Below are 20,647 nucleotides of genomic sequence, written 5' to 3' on the forward strand. Positions count from 1 at the left end.
TCTTTTTTTTTTTAAAGTATTATTTTTCATTTTAGCTTTATTTCACTTATTTAGTTAAATTTGACCAGAGCGAGACAGAGAGAGAGAGAAAAAGCAAGCCACCAGGCCCGGGACTCGAACCTCATTTGGCCATGTGGGAGTCCAGTGCCCTTAACCACCATGCCACTTGCCAGCCTCCTGGCTTCAACTCTTATGTCAAGTATTATTTTTAATATTTTTTAAAGATTATTTTATGAGGGACCAGCAGTTAGTGTAATGGCTATGTCGCTGGACTCCCACGTAGTCAACCGCGGTTCGAGTCCCGGACCCAGTGGCTTAAACTCACGATGGGCGCGTGGGCGTGCGTGCCCAAGATCCCGAGAGGAGAATGGAGAAGGGATTGAGGCTGTCCCCTCTGGGAGGGGGTGATTTTTCACTTTCTATCTATCTCTCTGTCTCTGTCTGTCTGGCAAGCGCACGCGCCCTATAGCAAAAACTTCTCCAAAAAAAGAAAAAAAAAAAGATTATTTCATGAGTGAGAAACAGGATTCCCAACAGGGTCTTGATGCTGTAAACCCACCTCCATCCAGCTCTAGGACACAGGAACAAATGAGCCCCTCCTACTCAGGGAGTCCCCAGATGCAACCCAGGAACCTTCCCATGTAGTGCAGCCTTGCAGGGTGTGGCGTCAAACTGTCATCTCCACTGGATTTCTAATAGGCTTAACAAACTTGACATAATCAAAAGTGAACTTCTGACCCCACCCCCACCCCCATCTTCCCATCTCAGTAACTAGCAACTTGATTCCTCTGTTGCTCAGGCCAAAAACCTTGGACTTATTCTTGATTTTTCTTTTTCCTACATTCTACTCTCAATTCATTCAGAAATTTTGTCGACTCTCCCTTGAAAAATACCCAGAACCCAACCACTTCATTTTTTAAAGCTTGTTCATTCAGAAGTACCCTCAATAGGGTCTCACACTGCCACCCTCCCCACAGCCCTCTCTGCCAACCAGGATCATGGGCACACACCCACCACCCACAGGGTGTACATGTCAACCTGGGAACTGAACCCCTGACCTTTCATATGGATTCAGCATCACTGAATGGCATACAACCACTGTGTCACTACAGCTGGCCTTCCAACCGCTTAACACTTGCACTTCTACCATCATCTCTTGCCTGGATTACTACAATAGTCTAATTCATCTTGTTTCTTGATGTTCAAGCCAGCCTGTTCTCAACAGAGCAATTTAGATCATTCCATGCCTCAGCTCAAATCTCCGTGCTTTTCCTTGGCTTCAGAGTAAGTGCTAAAGCCCTCACCATGGTGATCCCTACCATCACCTATCTGACCTCCTTTCTTACTGCTCTTACTCTCACCACAGTGGTCTTCTGGCTATTTCTCAAACACATCAAAACACTCTTCTTGTCCCAAGGCTTTTGCATTTGAGGTTTTCTCAGGCAAGAATAGTTTATCAAGAGAACACAATAGTTCTCCATCAATTACTATTTTCAGGTTACTACAAACTACCCGTCCCTCTTTTAAGTTGGCTATAGGGCATGTGTGCTCATTGGAGAGACAGAGAAGGTAAGAGAGAAAAAGTGAGAACGCACCCCCGAGGGGATGACCACATCACAACCTGTTCTCCACTCTCCCCTCAGGATTTTGGGCATGCATACATATGCACCTGGTGTGTTCAAGCCGCCACATCTGAGTCTCAAACAGTGCAGTGGGCCAAGTGGGATCCAGTCACCTTAGCCAACACACCATGTAGCTGACCCATCCCCACTTTAATACCTCCCTTACTCTGCTCATCAAGGAGCCAGCAGAGCCTGTGTCCTGGTCAACAGTTGATCATCTTGTTATACCCTCACATGGCAGAATGCAGAGACTGGAAAAAGGAAGTAAGCTCTCCTTATAAGGATACTAATCCCATTCATCAGAGTTCCACATTCATGACCCAATTAACAAACAAAGGCCCCATTTCCTAATGTCACCACATAAAGGGTTAAGATTTTAACATATAAATTTTGGGGGAACACAAACAGTGGCATAAAGCAAGCTTATTTTTAATTTCACATTGTCAGTTCATTCTATTAAATGGTTATTCTGCCAATAAGTAATAATTTGATGCCATCAACTGTAATGATTAAAATGCTTTTCTTCAGTGACATTCTTATGGATAATATCTTAGGTCAGGCTGCCAGGAAAACAGACATGAGGCAGATTTGCATGCAGGCAGTTTGTTGGGAAGTGATGTTAAGAACCATAACTGTGAGAATGTGAAAAAAGCAGGACAGGAAGAGGTATTACAATGAATTACAATGAAGTTGCATGAGAGGCCTCATCCAAAAATCTATGGAGCTAGAAGTGTCCTTCATAGCTGTCCTAAATTGAGAAATAGGTTTTGGGGTCTTTCTACCCTGCAACAAGTTTCTGGATGTCAGCCAACCAAGGGAAGGAGTGAGCTTTGGGTGAGAGAGCTCCTTTCAGCTGAGGGCCATTTGGCTATGAGTGGCCAGAAATGACACTCCTGGCACCTGAGGAAACAAGCATCTTGGACCTGAAGTGAGCAATCTAAGCAGCTCATCTTAGCATGCAGTACAGTTAAGATACACAATATTGCCTGTCCCTTAACATTGTCTTTAAAAAAAATAAATGATGATTCCTGAGAATCCTAAGCTCACCTTCTGGGACTTCCCTGAGCATGCTGGGTGCTCAAGAGCATGTGCTGGAGAGCTTGGTCAAATGAGAATAGGGGTGGAGTGGATCACAGCATGAATGCTCTGGGGAGGGTGCCTGTCTTCCTGTTTCTCTCTCATAGAAGAAATAAATAAACTTTAAAACAAAACATGATTTTATGTCTGAGATTCATGATGCATGACAGATACTGAACAAGTTTTAAATAAAGCCTCATATATAGAGCTTCTACATGTGACCAGAAACACTATTTTCATTTATCTACTTCCTCAGTGACAAATTTGCTCCCCAACTGCCTGTTCATGAATCCCAGATGTACAACTGCTCTGTTGTCTTAGTCAATTTTGTGTGCTATAACACTATACACCACATTGGATAATTTATAAAAATATATTTAATTTTTACAGTTCCATAGGCTAGGAAGTCCAAGGTCACGGGGCTGCACCTGCTGAAGGCCTTCCTATTGTATCATAACATGGCAGAAGGCATGGTATGGCAGAGGTAAGCGTATAAGAGAAGTGAGCCAGAGGCAGTCCACCTTAATAACAAAGCCACTTTTGTGATAATGAACTCATTCCCATGAGGGCAACATTAATCCATTCATGAAGCCAGAGGGATTTAAGTTTCCCAACGAATGAACTTCTAGGTAACACATATAAACCACAGCACCAGGTATGACACTACAGATCTAAAAAATTCACATCTGATGATACACAATTTTTCTCAATACAATATTAAATCTAAAAGAAATTTTCCTAAGTGGAAGCAAAAGCTGATTCCAGAAGCCCCAATTGGAGCTAAATGAGTAACTTCTCTTTGCAGACTTCAGTCTTCTAAAGTTTGGTTTGTACATTGAAACTCTTCTCAAGGTCAACAATTACTCTAGATAACACTCAAATGATAGAAGTTGCACCTTTATTTGGTGTACGAACACTGTTTGGTGGGTATTACTTAATTGAATGTATATCCAATGAGCCTGAGATCCCTCAAACTGTGCTATGAAGTATCCCAAAGTCCTACATCTCATGCCCCAACCTACTAGTGACTTCTCACTCAACCTACCTGTAGCAACTATTCCATTCAGTACCTGTAGCATCTGCAGTCCTAGTGTGATTCTTTCTCCCTTGAGTATGTATAGTGTATCAAGTTATTCAGTTGTTTCATACATCCATATCTAAATATTCCTAATTAGATTAGATTTCTCCAAGATAGAAACTAAGTATTTATCCTTTTATATTCCTTATGAAAATTCCTCAGTAGATACTTAGTAAACATGTATTAATCATGTGGGAAGGAGAGAATAAAGGAGGGGAAAAAAGAAAAACCACAGTGGATGCTGTAAAGATGTACAATGATTAAATGTAAATAAGAAATCATAAAATAAAATTTTAAATGAAAAAAATAAACAATGAACAATGCTAGAGGCATGTATTTAATGTTGCATTTTCAGTACACAAAAACTTAATTGTACTATATTTTACAATGAAATGCATTACTATAACTTAAGCAATTCTATTAATTTTCAAAATTACATTTAATTACTATATATATTTTCAAAAGATGAACAAGCAAATGTCATAAAGTAATCTTTCACTTTGTGACAGTTGCTTGGTTGGTTATATTCTGAAAAAAGAATGACACATTTTCTCTTATTTTTTCAAGAAAAGGATCTGCAAGATTTAAGTAATCTCCACTGAAATGTTTCCATTGCTTCAGCTGTGACATAGAAAGAGGTTTCAAGGAGTTAGACTTCTGTTGATGTGGACCAAGCTGACACTGTCTAGAGATGGCCTTTTTTTCCAATGAATCACCTAAAACAAATAAGAAAATCCTTAGGCCAACTAATACACTACTGCATACTATTCTTTTTTGCTTTATAAAAATGACTTTATGTGATTTAATGCATTTGATCATCATAGTGCGTAAATAAGAAATCATAAAATAAAATTTTAAATGAAAAAAATAAACAATGAACAATGCTAGAGGCATGTATTTAATGTTGCATTTTCAGTACACAAAAACTTAATTGTACTATATTTTACAATGAAATGCATTACTATAACTTAAGCAATTCTATTAATTTTCAAAATTACATTTAATTACTATATATATTTTCAAAAGATGAACAAGCAAATGTCATAAAGTAATCTTTCACTTTGTGACAGTTGCTTGGTTGGTTATATTCTGAAAAAAGAATGACACATTTTCTCTTATTTTTTCAAGAAAAGGATCTGCAAGATTTAAGTAATCTCCACTGAAATGTTTCCATTGCTTCAGCTGTGACATAGAAAGAGGTTTCAAGGAGTTAGACTTCTGTTGATGTGGACCAAGCTGACACTGTCTAGAGATGGCCTTTTTTTCCAATGAATCACCTAAAACAAATAAGAAAATCCTTAGGCCAACTAATACACTACTGCATACTATTCTTTTTTGCTTTATAAAAATGACTTTATGTGATTTAATGCATTTGATCATCATAGTGCAAGTTAAAAATACATTCCATTGATTCATCTTTTCTATAAATATTTGTCAACTGTTTACTACGTACTGATTTCAGCACGGGGAGAAAAATGGTGAACACACATAGACATGCTTTCTGACTTCAAAGACCTTATGATCTTCTGGAAAATATATATATATATTAAATAAGCAATCATCCAAAGAAATGTATTACAGGCTCACAGGCCCTCATCTAAAATCTGTGGGACTATGTTTCCAAATTCAGAATATAACCGAAACAACCTGGATCACCATTCCATAATTAAACTCAATGTTCTTCTTTCAAAAAAAAAAAAAAAAAAAAAAAGGGACCAGCAGTTGGTGTAATAGATATGTTGCTGGACTCCCATGTAGTTGACTGTGGTTTGGGTCCTGGACCCGGTGGCTTAAACTCACACCGGGCATGAATGCATGCATGCCCAAGATCCCGAGACGAAAATGGAGGAGAAGGGATTGTGGCGTGGCCATCCTCCCTGGAGGGTGATTTCTCGTTTTTTGTCTCTGTCTCTGTCTTTCTGGGCAGTACATATACTCTACAGCAAAAACTTCTCAAAAAAAAAAAAAAGAAAAAGAAAAAAAGAAAAACAGCCCTCAATATTCTATAGCAAGTCATATGTATAGTTTTATGAAATAGTTTAAATAAAGACTACAGAAAAACTCACATTAATTGAGGTAAGCTTTCGCCACCAAATAATTTTGATACAAATTTATGAAGGGAAAAAAACCCTTCCTTCAGCCTTTTGTACTTCCTAGGTTTCAGAATTAAAGATAAAGGACTGTAAAGCTGCTTAGCAAACAGACAAAGGAATGAAGGAAAGACAGAGGGACTAGGCATGCAGTTGATCAGAGAAGGTGACCTGGTCTAGAAGGTAAAAGTAGATATAAGTTTTGTGTTTTCAATCTTTTCATTATGGAAAATTTCAAATAAATATAAAATTTGACAGGATAAAAATAAAAAACTTATATATACTTGTCTTCAATAACTATCAACTTAAAGCCAATCTTTTTTATTTAGATTATACTGCCTTATTATCTGGAAATAAATAACATACATCGTTTCACCTATGAATATTTTACTTTGCATTTCTGGATTTTATTTTTATTGCCAAAAGGCACGTGCATTTTCCAGAGAGACAGACAGAGAGACAGAGAGAAGGAAATGGGATGTGGTTATGCTGCAACTCCTTCTCCTCAATTTCTCCATTTCATTGGAATTTTGGGTGCACCTACACACACACACACACACACACACACACACACACACATGCCCGTGTTTTTCCAGCTCCCAGGGCAAGGAATTGAACTGTGGTTGGCCATGGAATCTGGAATCTTACTCCCTTAACCACTGCACTATGGGGCCGCCCCTTTACTATGCCTTTCTAAAAGGCAAAGGGTTCTTTTAAATTTTCTCTCTCTCTCTCTCTCTCTCTCTCTCTCCCCCTCTCTCTCTCCCGCTCTCTCTCACACACACATGCACACGCACACACACGCACACACACACACACACACACACACACACATCATTCCTTTAATATCATCAAGCTCCTGTCAGTGTTTAAAAGCACTGAGGTTTTTGGAAAAGATATGGCAAGATCACATTGAGAATCTCAAAGACAATAGAGCAATACCTTCAAAGTACTGAGTAAAAACGACCCTATCAAATAAATTGTATACCCAGTAAAGACAGCATTTAAGAAAGAGAAGACAAATACACTTGGAAAACATCAAAGATTGAGAAAGTTATGGGGAGAAAAGAAAAAGGCACCCTCCCTATGGGGACAGATAATACCACAATGCCTTCTTCATTTCCCCATCCACCAGGACTTTGGGCATGCCCATACATGTGCCCAGAATGTTTTTTGAGTGGCTGTGGATGAAATTTGAATTGACCTCAGCTAAGTTGGATCTGGTTCATTTAACACTAGGCAAATGGGCCAGGCCAAAAATATAGTTCTTAAACATGAAAAAAAAAAAATCCAACATCACTCAAAATAAGAGAAAAGTAAATTAAATATGCCAATATAGTAAATTATACCAATATATTATTCTTTTACTATCAGATGGGCAAAAAATCCAAACATTTGATGGTGGGGTGCAAATTGATACGACCTCCAGTAGAGGGCATCTTGGCAATATATATCAAAACTAATTATTTTCCTTATAAATATATTTGAATATATGAGAAAAGATATATGAATAAAAATGTTTACTGACGTCAGGAAAGAACTTAACTGGGGACAAATAAATTAACATCCATATAATGGAAGATTACATTGTTGAGGGAAAAAAAAAGAACAAGATAACTGCAATCATATAGAAAGATCTCGAGAAAAGATTATTGAGTGAAAAAGGCACATAGACCTTACACATGCAAGAAGTCTTCAAAAAGTTCATGGAAAATGCATACTCTGAAGAAACTATACCTGGATTTCAAAACTTTTGGCACCAAAATAAATTCATACTTTCATTCTATGTTCCCACAAATTTTTTGAAGTACCAACACATTACTCTTTTACTGAGATGAAAACTGGGTAAGAATCTTTATACAATGTTGCTTACTATGCATTTATATATATAGCTGCAACAAAACGAGTAGTGATGGCTTCCTATGGAGAAGAAGCTAGGAATTACACAGATGAGGTGGAATGGGAGGAAGACTTTTGCTATACACATTTTATATTTTCGAATAGTTGAATCATGTCAATATATTACAAATTCAAATGTTAAATTAGTGCATTTTAAAATCTGTAACATGAGAAAAAATGCATAACAGCAAATCTATTAAGACAGAAATGAAAACTAAGCAATTAAGAGAATACACATGACTTTCACAAAAGAAACATTTACTTATTTATTTATTTTTAGAGAGGTTTCTTTTTTTTAGTTATAGGGCACGTGCACTTGCCAGAAAGACAGAGAGACAGAAAGCAAGAAATCATCCCCCAGAGGGGATGGCCACACCACAATCCCTTCTCCTCCATTCTCCTTTCGGGATATTGGGCATGCACGCACACACACGCCTGGCATGAGTTTAACCCACTGAGTCCGGGATTCGAACCGCAGTCAGCTACATGAGAATCCAGCGACATAGCCATTATGCCAACTGTAACAATACAACATTTATAAACAATGCACAGAAGAGGATGAAGACGGCCAACTAGAAACATCCATCCTAGTGTCTCTCTGGGAATAAAAATAGGCTAAAATTTTTTGAAAAACTGAATAAATGGGGTCAACAAGTAGTGTGGTGGTAAGGTACTAGACTCACATGACTGACCACAGTTCAAGTCCTGGACCTGGCAACTTGCTTTCTCACTTTCCCTTTCTCTCTCTCTAGTGGGTATTTATGCCATAAAGCAAATTAAACATAATAATAATAAATTATTCAAAAATTTTTAAAAAATAAAAACTGAGTAAGTGCCTAATCTTCCAATAGGGTAGAGAGGTGAGACTGATAAAATACAAGAAAAAGATAGCAGGAACTTCTGCAAACATAAATTCTGCCTGTAAACGCACAGAATGAGTTAGTCATTTGAAGCCGGAGAGGCTCCAAAGGAACCCAACCCACCTCCCCTCTTCAGGAGAAGGCAAGATGAACTCTACTCTGAACACCACTGATTCCAGCACTTCCTACCTCAAGAAGAACAAAACTGGCACAGAGCTAAGATACGTCGAACCACACAAGCATGCAGTTTCAGAAAAAGACATCAGACCACCCACCCCACCCCACACCCCAGGCTGTAAGAGCACTACACCTTCCTGCAAGCCAACCAGCAGGTGGAACACTGTTTATGATCAAAACTCCACACCAGTGGGATCAGTGGATGCAAAAGGAACACCCCCATCAGAGGGATTTGGACACTTCTCCCCATCTGGCAGACAGGGCAGGCCTGCACTCTCCCTCCTGTCAGATTCAAGTCCTGGAGAGTGGCTACTTAACCTAACTGGTGCCACCCATGGCAACTCTTCTGGATCTCCCTGAACTTTAAATATAGGCAGAGGAAAAGGGAGAGACAACTGATAGAGGGGAAGTACCTGAGACGCCCCACCAGATCAAAGTGGGGAAGATAGGGCATTTTACACCTCCAGGTCAGAGTGGGATAGAGCACTACTCCAAGCACTTCCTAATCCTGGATGCACAATTTAGCCACTTTGTAGGAGACTCCTCAACTCCCATCAGCCTCCCTGAATCCCCCAGACTCTATAGATTGCAGACTCTGGTGAGGGCCTCACAGATAGGTTTGATTCTGGCCCCTTGTCAACGACCTTCTCAGGGTCACAGGCACAGAAGGCCACTATGCCTCCGAGTGTCCCACACAGGCCATGCAGGGCCCAGTTCTTATGTCTCACAGACTTGCCTCTGGCCCCTGTTAAACAATCCTGCAATAACTATATTCAGGTCCAGACTGTTACCTGCTGCTAGAAATCAGAAGCAGAGTAGATAAGCCCAGCTTGGATCTAAAAAACATGGCTAGCCTCTGGTCCTTCCTGAAATGCCTCGCGAGGCCTACACTCAGATCCTAAGGGCTACTCTGTTTCCCATTAAGTTCCTCCAATCACCTTCCCCAGGCCATATCCAGGGCCTTGGGAAAGGTATGACTCAGGTGTTACACACAGACCTCTCAGGACCTGTGTCTTAGGTCTCCCAGACAGGCTTGCTTCTAGGCCCTCCTGGACCACTTTGCCAGGCCAGGGCTTCATGTGGGTCTATAGAGTCAATCAATCTCCAGATCTCATGTGCAGGCTACACAAGTCCTGCTCTGATCTGAAAGATGCAGCTAGCTTCCAGTCCCTCCTGGACCACTTTGCTCAGGGGACACCTAGGACTCAAGGCTATCTCCCCCTCCTGGCCTTACGGAATCTACTCCAAAAGTTAGGAAAAAATGACTACTCCACCAGATGCCTAAAAAAGCAAAACAGACACAAGAAATGTTAAAAATAAGAAAATATCTCCCAAAAAAATACAGTAACTCTTCACCAATAATGGATAAAATACAGAAATGGTGGCGGGGGCGGGGGGTGTGTGTGAGTATTTATTGAGTATAACAAAACTCAATAAGATGCAAGAGAAAACAGACGATCAATTCCAGATGAGAAAATCATTCCATGACATGAAGGAAGAACTCTAAAAAGAGACAGACACTTTTAAAAAGATTCAAACAGAACTTCTGGAGATGAAGAATACAAGAAACCAAAATATTTTTCAAAAGTATTAATAACACATTAGACCACACAGAAGACAGATTCTCTGAGCCTGAAGACAAAACATTTGATTTAGCCCAAGTCATCAATGAAAAAATAACCCTTAAAAATGAGGACAACATATGAGAAATTTTAGATACGATTAACTGGCCAAAAATTCGCATAATGGGTATTCCAGAGGGTAAAAAGTCAGGCAAAGACATAGAAAATCTCTTTCATGGTATCGGCAGATAGAACAATGGTTATGTCACTAGACTCCTATGTAGTCAACCACGGTTCGAGTCCTGGACCTGGCAGCTTAAAACTCATCCCATGCTGGGGCCGGCAGGTAGCTTGGTGATTGAGGCACTGGATTCCCACATTGCTGACCATGGTTCAAGTTCCAAATCTGGAGACCTGATTTCTCGCTTTCTCTCTCTCTCTCTGATCAAGGTAAAATTAATAAGTAAAATTAAATAATTATTTTTTAAAAATCACACCAGGGGGAACCGGCAGTTAGCGTAATGGCTATGTTGCTGGACTCCCACGTAGTCGACCGCGGTTCGTGTCCCGGACCCGGTGGCTTAAAACTCACGCCAGGCGCGTGTGCGTGCGTGCCCAAGATCCTGAGAGGAGAATGGAGGAGAAGGGATTGCGGCGTGACCATCCCCCCTGGGGGGTGATTTCTCGCTTTCTGTCTCTATGTCTCTCTCTGTCTGTCTAGCGAGCGCACGCGTCCTACAGTGAAAATCTCTCCAAAAAAAAAAAAAAATCACACCAGGCACATGTGTATGCATATTTAAGATCTCAGGTGGAGAATGAAGAAGGGATTGCAGCATGGCTATCCCCCCTGGGAGGTAATTTCTTGTTTTCTGTCTCTCCAGTGAATGCATGTGCCTTATAGCAAAAATCTCTTTAAAAAAAATCTCTTTTCATGAAATACTAACTGAAAACGTTCCCAATATAACAAGATATCCAGACATCCAAACGCAGAACATACCAAGAACATCAAACAGGTTTAACATAAGTAGCTCCTCTTCAAAGAACATAATAGCCAAACTGGCAAAATCAAACACAATATTCTAGAAATGTCCAGTTACTTACAAATGATGCCCCATCAGACTCATCTAGACCTCTCAACAGAAATAATGCAAGCAAGGAAAGAATGAGAAGACATATTCAAAATGCAGAAAAATAATTTTAGCTAAGAATACTATATGAGTAAGATTACCCTTCAGATGGGAAGAAATAAAATCATTCCCAGATAAACAAAAATTGAAAGAATTCACCAACATTAAACCAGCTCTTCAAGAAATACTTAAGAGAATAAAACTATAACAGGAAAATGAAAGGGAGACAAATAGAAATGAGAGTCATGACACATATCAGACAAAACAGACTTCTGCTTTATCTGAAGTTTAATGTTTATCCACTAAAACACCAGTCAAATGGGCCAACAGATGGCGTGGAGATTAAGGTGGCTGTGTCCTACATTCCTGGTTGCAAAGTTCAAGTCCTGGAACCGGAGGCTTAAAAAACACACCGAGGGGTGGGGGTGGGGCAATAAGTCGCATGGTGGTTAAGGACACTGGACTCTCACATGGCCTACCACGGTTCGAGTTCCAGACCTAGTGGCTTGCTTTCTCACTTTCTCTTTCTCTCTCTCTCTGTCTCTCTCTACCCTCCACCCCCACCCCCACACCACCTCTCTGGTCAATTAAAAATAAATAAATAAAGTTAAATAAAATAATTATTTGAAAACACACATACACACACATACCAGGCTCATGTGGGTGAGGGTGCCCAAAATCTCAAAAGGAGAAATGGAGAAGGGAATATGGGTGTGATCATCCCCTGAGAGGGGAGCTTTCTAACTTTCCCTCTTTCTCTCTGTCTCTCTCTGGTGAGTACACATGCCTTCTGGCATTTTTTTTTTTTTAATTTATCCACTAAAAAACTGCATAAGATATAAATTTTATATAAAATACATTCAATGCTCTTTTAAGTTTTTTTTGGTTCTTTCTCTCTCTCTGAAAGAGAAAGAAAGGCATTCTCAACAGAGTCTCACACTGAGATCCTCCCAAAACCATTCCCAGCCAGCTATGATGCTGGGCATGAACACATGACTCATTATGTACGAGGGCAATTTGGGAATCGCACCCTAATCTTCCATGTGGCCTACAGCATTGCAGAATAGTGTGTGACAGCCACACCACTATCACTGGGTCTTTATGAAATATATTTTAAATGTTTATATAAAATTTTCCAGTCTCACAAGGTCTAACTTAAGACTACCTCAATAAAATCTTTCAGGTAACTTTCAACTACGGAACACTGTTTGCTCAAGTCCTACTCCTGGTTTAGTTCCTTTTGTCTAGATGAAATTCTGGAGAGTTGACATTTTCAGCTTAACTTCTGAAGCATTAATAGTTTGTCAAACAATGAGAAGTGGGCCAGCTCCCTGGCACAGGAGTCATGCACTACTCAAGACGAGCTGGATCCCGTATGGCTGCTGAAATTAATCCCAGCCCAGCAGTCCCAAAATACACACAGGCCTGCATTTGAGTGCTCAAAATCCAGTGAGCCGAAGGACTCTAGAAAGAAGATCATGGCATGAGCAGACCCTGTAGCGGGTACTCATCTCTTTCTGTGCACGTGTGTATGTGTGTGTGTGTGTGTGTGTGCATGCACACATGCTGTATCATGACTAAAGGGAGAAAACAGAAGTATGATGGTCCATGCGGAATCCCTCAGGAAGTATGACCTCTGTTACGACTAAATTCTACATAATATGAACAAATAGTAGGAGTACTCTGTCAAATGTATGGTTTGGTTTTTTGTTTTTTTTTTTGGAGAGATTTTCACTGTAGGACGCGTGCGCTCGCCAGACAGACAGAGAGAGACATAGACAGAAAGTGAGCAATCACCCCCCAGGGGGGATGGTCACGCCGCAATCCCTTCTCCTCCATTCTCCTCTCGGGATCTTGGGCACGCACACACACGCGCCCGGCGTGAGTTTTAAGCCACCGGGTCCAGGACACGAACCGCGGTCGACTACGTGGGAGTCCAGCGACATAGCCATTAAGCTAACTGTTGGTTCCCTCAAATGTATGTTTTTTTGTGAAATAAAAATGAACATTTTCTGACTCAGCAAAGGACAAGTAACGGCTACCACCAGTTTGGATCCCTGATGTGGTCAACCTGAAGCATGCAAGTTTTTGTCCGTGCCCGAGGTCTCAACAAGCTGGAAGGCTGGAGGAAGGGGCTGACTGCTTGAAAAGGCCCTGTTGAGGCTGCTCCTTTCTCTCTGTATCTCTCATTCCACGTGCATGCTCATACTCTTTATTATGAATAAAATAAGTAAACTTCAGAAAGAAATATTTTTCCCTAACTCTGAAGACATTATTCTGGGATGTGAAAGATTTTCTTAAATAAGTTAAAGATGTTTTATAACCAATTCAAAGACAAAGCTAAACTGAGAGAATAAGGTTTTACCAAATATCCATCTGGCAATTACCCTGAGGTCTGAAAAACAATGAAAACTAACCTATGCAAATGGTAAATGCTGTAGTTATTTTTTATTTAAATATTTCCAATTACTAATGAAAGACAAATTAATATCACTATGATAGCAATAGAATTAAAATATAAAACAGTAATAAAATTAAAACTAACCTATATGATCTTTTTCTCCTATACACTCACACTCAAGCAGGTCATGAGTAACACAATGTGAATGTTCATGTAATGTGAACAAATTTTTAAGTTCCTCCACAGAAAACTGAATATGTTCAGATGTCTTGGTTAGGTCTACAACTGCCCCAGAAAGACCTTGTTTACTGATCTGCCTTTGATAGATCTTTTCTTCTATGGTACCTAGAGAGAAAACATAAATTAGATTTCCTTCAGATCTTTATATCTATTATTTCTATAGGGTAAAACATGTTTTTTAACATATTAGTTGACAGAATAACAATATATTCTCGATCTTAAAAGCACAGATGAACAAAAAAAATCTTTATTTGATTATTCAAATGATATACATTTTTGGTCATACTGAAGGATTATTACCTGTGGTTAAAAGTCTGTAAATGTGTACAGGGTGTTTCTGACCATCTCTCCATACTCTAGACATTGCCTACAAAAAATAAGTGAGAATTCTGAGAGTACAGTAAAAACCAATGACCCCTTCCATAATTTGCAGAAATATATTTTAAGAATTTTAAATTTTACTCATAACTTTAAAAAACAAAGCTGAGGCATATCCAAGTATGTCCCACTTCATATGTTTTTCCAGGGATAAAGAAATGGTTGGGGGACCAGCAGTTAGCATAATGGCTATGTCGCTGGATTCCCATGTTGTCAACCGCAGTTCAAGTCCCGGACCCAGTGGTTTAAACTCACGTCGGGCTCATGTCCAAGATCCAAGAGAGAAGAATGGAGGAGAGGGGATTGCGGCGTGGCCATCCCCCCTGGGGGTTGATTTCTCACTTTCTGTCTCTCTGTCTTTCTGGTGAGCACACGTGCCCTATACAAAACCCTCTCAAAAAAAAAAAAAAAAAAGAAAGGGTTGAATGTACACATTATACCATTCAATAGCTGTAGGAGTACTGCACAACAGTGTGAGGACATATCTACATCACAGAATGGAACAGCACATTTGGACAGAAAAAATAGTGAGCCAAGTGTAGCATGAGCATGAAGGGTTCATTCCCAGTCTAAGTACCTAACAATTCATCCCTGAGAGGTCTCTAGCACTTTGTTCAGGTAAGTCCCTAACAAATAGTTCAAGCTCTATATACCTCCCTGTGGTTTAAGGATTTATCCTGTACAGTGAAGGTTTGACGTTCAAATCCTGCACTTTCAAAAAAAAGTCTGACCTTCAACCAGCTCCAAAGAAATAATCTCTAAGGCCTTGGAATATTCTAATATTAAATATCAGATATTTAATTCTAACAATGTGATATAGGCGGAAGCCTTGGGCCATGCCATACTAATTTGGCCTCTACAGAGGCTGGGGACTAACTGAAGTCAGTTATGCCGGTGCTCCATGCCTTTGGTACAGACCCCAACAAAAACCCTGGAAACCAAGGCTTAGATAAACTTTCCTGGCTAACAATATTCCATGCATGCTGTCACCCACTAATGCTGGGAGAATTAAGAGCTGCCTATATATCTTCACCAGGAGAGGACAGCTGATAGCTTGTGTTGGTCTCTCCTAAAGTCTGCCCTATGCACCTTTTTCCTTTGCTGATTATATCCTTTACTATAATATAACTGTGAGAAGAGCTGTTTTTCTCAGTTCTGGGAGTTCCAGTGAATCACTGACCTTGAGGACTGTCCTGGGATCCCCCTAATGCAGATACCATGTGAGGTACAAATCTATAGCTAAAAATCTTAATACACAGTCATGTGTGACACAATAACATTTAGGTTAACAACAGACTACACATACAACAGTAGTCCCCTAAGATTATACTAGGCTATAACATAGAATAGATGCATTTCTCAGAATATATCCCTGTCATTAAGTGATGTGTGACTATACATGAAGAGAGACTACTCTGAAAAACAAAAAACAAAAACAAAAACAAAAACAAAAACAAAGACTTCCTCTCAAATATTTTCCTAAATAAGTTAATTTTAGGGCCAGCTGGTGGCATAGTGATTAAGGTAGCTGGATCCCACATGGCTGACTAGGCAGTTGGGGTCCCATACCTGGCAGCTTGAAAGACACATCAGGCATGTGTGCGTGTGTGCCCAGAATCCTGAAAGAACAGAAGAGAAGGAACTGTGGCACGGCTACACCCACTGGGGGGGTGCTTTCCCACTTTCCTTTTCTCTCTCTCTCTCTCTCTCTCTCTCTCTCTCTCTAGTGAGTACACGCATTCTATAGCAATGTTTTTCATTTATTTTATACTCTTACTGTAGCCTACACAAACACTAATCATAGCACCCATAATACTTTACTATCTTTCCTGATAAGCATCAGTATCCTGGCTCTGCTTCGTAAAAGGTACGGAACTAAGAAGACTTCATATCATCATCAGTAAAATAGGGCTATCTATAAATGGGGATATTGTGGAGAATATAAAGCTGGAAAGTATTTAGCAGAATGCCTGACACAAAATAAGGGCTCAATATGCAGCAGCATATTCACACATCATCATCTTTGTGCCCACAGCAGACACTGCAACCACAGGCATTCAACAATGTCTATTTAATGTGTAACTATTTCTACCTGGATATCGGTGGCCGGATTCCAATCAATATCATAGAGAATTAAGTGAGATCCTCCAATAAGGTTAAGTCCTACACCACCAGCTTTTGAACTTAACAAGAAAATAAAATCAGAAGAGTATTTATTATTGAAGCCATCAACAATTTGCTGTCTTTGAGAGATTGGTGTTTGTCCATCAAGTCTTACATATGCATATTCATGGCGTGTGCATACTTCTTGTAAAATATTCAAGGTTTGTGTATAGTTGGATACCAACACCACCCTGCAAATCAAAAAGAAAGACTGTGTATAATTTAAAGGCAATTGTTAGATTTTTTTAGTTGAAAAAATATTACCAGAATAATATTATCACTTATTTATAGAGCATGCAACAATGACCTTGTACAATTAAAACACAGGTACTCTACATTAAAACACATATCTAAATGTCCAGTTTTACGACAGTAAAGGCCTTTTTGCCTTCTTCATCTCTTTGAAGTCACCCCTAAAATCAGAGGAGAAGCAAAACCAAAAAATGAACAAAAATACAAACTCTATCTTGAATTAAAAAAATAATAATTATATGAAAACAAGAGAGTAATGACAAAGTAACCTCCTTAGAGGTACAAAGAAGGTACAATTTAAGTGTCCAAAGAGAACCATTCCCATGAGAAACAAGAGCACATTCATTCGCCCCATAGAATCATGCAGACACACCTTGGAAGGAAGGAAAATAGACTTCAGCCATTACAAGCACACTGACACATAAATCCAGGCCCTATCCTGATCTGACCAGTTGACTTTTTCAAATTCACTGGAGAAAGTGAACCAAAGAAACTTAGACGAGAGGACTTTAGAAGGCAGGATAGAGAGATAAATCAAAATGAAAGTCTAGATACTTAATGATAAGACTCCAGACCTCATTTCCTAAAAACTTGTAAAACACCAGCAGCCAGGTACCCTCTCACAGCCTAAGAAGCCTTTTATTGAATGATTCACCTATGGAATAACTTGAATGATCCCAGAGAAAAGACACACAGATAGGATCTCCAAATAAAATAGCCAACTCACTGTCCGATTACCTGACAAAGACTACCAGTCAAAAAGCTTTGCCTCTGCATATGAAAGTGTATATAAAACTATAAAAAATTAATGTTTTACTCCTTCACTCTTAAATATGGACACTGGGGTCACCAGGTATTTGAGGTTAGCCTCTAACATGAAAAGGAGAAATGAAAACAAACACACAGGAAACAAGAAACTTGAAAAACCCGGAATGACAGAAAAAGCAAAAGACAACTTTAAGAAAATAATATCCTTAAATAAGAGCATTCAAGAGAAAAAGATGCAACAAAGAAGGAACAATTTGTGTATATCAACCAAGTTCTGCCTGCCTTCCCTACTCTTTCCTTCCCAATTCCCAGCTCCTAGTAACCCCTATTTTACTTTCCACTTGTATATAATCAAATCTTTTAGCCTCCCTCAAATGAGTAAGAATTGTGCAGTATTTGTCTTTCAGTGTCTGACTTATTTTAGTTGGCATAAATTCCTTCTGATTCATTCATGTTGCCTCAAATGACAGGATTTCATGAGTTCTGGAGTACAGAAGGATAGAAAAGTAACTCTAGTTAATAAGAATTTAATGTACATTTCAAAATAGCTAGCAGGATGTCAAATGTTCACACAGAAAATAATAATAAACATTTGAGATGATGAATATGTTTATCATCCTAATTAACCATTACACATTGTATGTGGGTATAAAAAAAAATCACACTGCATTCCATTAATACCTATAACTATTCTATATTAATTTAAAATTATAAAAAAACTTTAAAAAAACTATTAAGAATAAAAAAGAATCTAAAATGATAACCAAAATAAAATCTTAATAGGACAGGTGAAAGATTGTAACAAGAGAGCCTGCCAGAAAATTTATTTAAAAGAAAAAGTGGCAACCAATAGGAGAGAAAAGAAAAAAAAAAAAATTAAAGGATCAGCTCATGAGGTTCAACATACCCACTGGGGGGGTGCTTTCCCACTTTCTTTTTCTCTCTCTCTCTCTCTCTCTCTCTCTCTCTCTAGTGAGTACACGCATTCTATAGCAATGTTTTTCATTTATTTTATACTCTTACTGTAGCCTACACAAACACTAATCATAGCACCCATAATACTTTACTATCTTTCCTGATAAGCATCAGTATCCTGGCTCTGCTTCGTAAAAGGTACGGAACTAAGAAGACTTCATATCATCATCAGTAAAATAGGGCTATCTATAAATGGGGATATTGTGGAGAATATAAAGCTGGAAAGTATTTAGCAGAATGCCTGACACAAAATAAGGGCTCAATATGCAGCAGCATATTCACACATCATCATCTTTGTGCCCACAGCAGACACTGCAACCACAGGCATTCAACAATGTCTATTTAATGTGTAACTATTTCTACCTGGATATCGGTGGCCGGATTCCAATCAATATCATAGAGAATTAAGTGAGATCCTCCAATAAGGTTAAGTCCTACACCACCAGCTTTTGAACTTAACAAGAAAATAAAATCAGAAGAGTATTTATTATTGAAGCCATCAACAATTTGCTGTCTTTGAGAGATTGGTGTTTGTCCATCAAGTCTTACATATGCATATTCATGGCGTGTGCATACTTCTTGTAAAATATTCAAGGTTTGTGTATAGTTGGATACCAACACCACCCTGCAAATCAAAAAGAAAGACTGTGTATAATTTAAAGGCAATTGTTAGATTTTTTTAGTTGAAAAAATATTACCAGAATAATATTATCACTTATTTATAGAGCATGCAACAATGACCTTGTACAATTAAAACACAGGTACTCTACATTAAAACACATATCTAAATGTCCAGTTTTACGACAGTAAAGGCCTTTTTGCCTTCTTCATCTCTTTGAAGTCACCCCTAAAATCAGAGGAGAAGCAAAACCAAAAAATGAACAAAAATACAAACTCTATCTTGAATTAAAAAAATAATAATTATATGAAAACAAGAGAGTAATGACAAAGTAACCTCCTTAGAGGTACAAAGAAGGTACAATTTAAGTGTCCAAAGAGAACCATTCCCATGAGAAACAAGAGCACATTCATTCGCCCCATAGAATCATGCAGACACACCTTGGAAGGAAGGAAAATAGACTTCAGCCATTACAAGCACACTGACACATAAATCCAGGCCCTATCCTGATCTGACCAGTTGACTTTTTCAAATTCACTGGAGAAAGTGAACCAAAGAAACTTAGACGAGAGGACTTTAGAAGGCAGGATAGAGAGATAAATCAAAATGAAAGTCTAGATACTTAATGATAAGACTCCAGACCTCATTTCCTAAAAACTTGTAAAACACCAGCAGCCAGGTACCCTCTCACAGCCTAAGAAGCCTTTTATTGAATGATTCACCTATGGAATAACTTGAATGATCCCAGAGAAAAGACACACAGATAGGATCTCCAAATAAAATAGCCAACTCACTGTCCGATTACCTGACAAAGACTACCAGTCAAAAAGCTTTGCCTCTGCATATGAAAGTGTATATAAAACTATAAAAAATTAATGTTTTACTCCTTCACTCTTAAATATGGACACTGGGGTCACCAGGTATTTGAGGTTAGCCTCTAACATGAAAAGGAGAAATGAAAACAAACACACAGGAAACAAGAAACTTGAAAAACCCGGAATGACAGAAAAAGCAAAAGACAACTTTAAGAAAATAATATCCTTAAATAAGAGCATTCAAGAGAAAAAGATGCAACAAAGAAGGAACAATTTGTGTATATCAACCAAGTTCTGCCTGCCTTCCCTACTCTTTCCTTCCCAATTCCCAGCTCCTAGTAACCCCTATTTTACTTTCCACTTGTATATAATCAAATCTTTTAGCCTCCCTCAAATGAGTAAGAATTGTGCAGTATTTGTCTTTCAGTGTCTGACTTATTTTAGTTGGCATAAATTCCTTCTGATTCATTCATGTTGCCTCAAATGACAGGATTTCATGAGTTCTGGAGTACAGAAGGATAGAAAAGTAACTCTAGTTAATAAG

The 20,647-nt window shown here is 38.8% G+C and overlaps 2 protein-coding genes across 2 annotated transcripts in view; both read right to left on the reverse strand.

Annotated features, from left to right (window-relative positions):
• Window positions 1-4,833: 4,833 nt before the first annotated feature.
• LOC102473224 (DNA repair and recombination protein RAD54B-like) lies at window positions 4,834-16,859 on the reverse strand. Its single transcript, XM_006161316.1, has 4 exons — window positions 16,604-16,859; window positions 14,434-14,500; window positions 14,038-14,238; window positions 4,834-5,054 (listed from the first exon to the last, which is right to left on the reverse strand). The coding sequence occupies exons 2-4, from the start codon at window positions 14,495-14,497 to the stop codon at window positions 4,834-4,836; spliced, it is 486 nt and encodes a 161-aa protein (XP_006161378.1). The 5' UTR covers window positions 14,498-14,500; window positions 16,604-16,859.
• Window positions 16,860-18,658: 1,799 nt separating this feature from the next.
• The window catches only part of LOC102488763 (RAD54 homolog B), a 43,121-nt gene continuing 41,132 nt past the window's right edge, over window positions 18,659-20,647 (reverse strand). The window contains 1 exon segment of the mRNA XM_014592739.1: window positions 18,659-19,294. Coding sequence (XP_014448225.1) covers window positions 19,012-19,294 — 283 coding nt within the window. The 3' untranslated portion in view covers window positions 18,659-19,011.

This window comes from Tupaia chinensis, unplaced genomic scaffold (genome assembly GCF_000334495.1).
Source record: "Tupaia chinensis unplaced genomic scaffold, TupChi_1.0 Scaffold138407_1, whole genome shotgun sequence".
NCBI classification, from domain to species: Eukaryota; Metazoa; Chordata; class Mammalia; order Scandentia; family Tupaiidae; genus Tupaia; species Tupaia belangeri.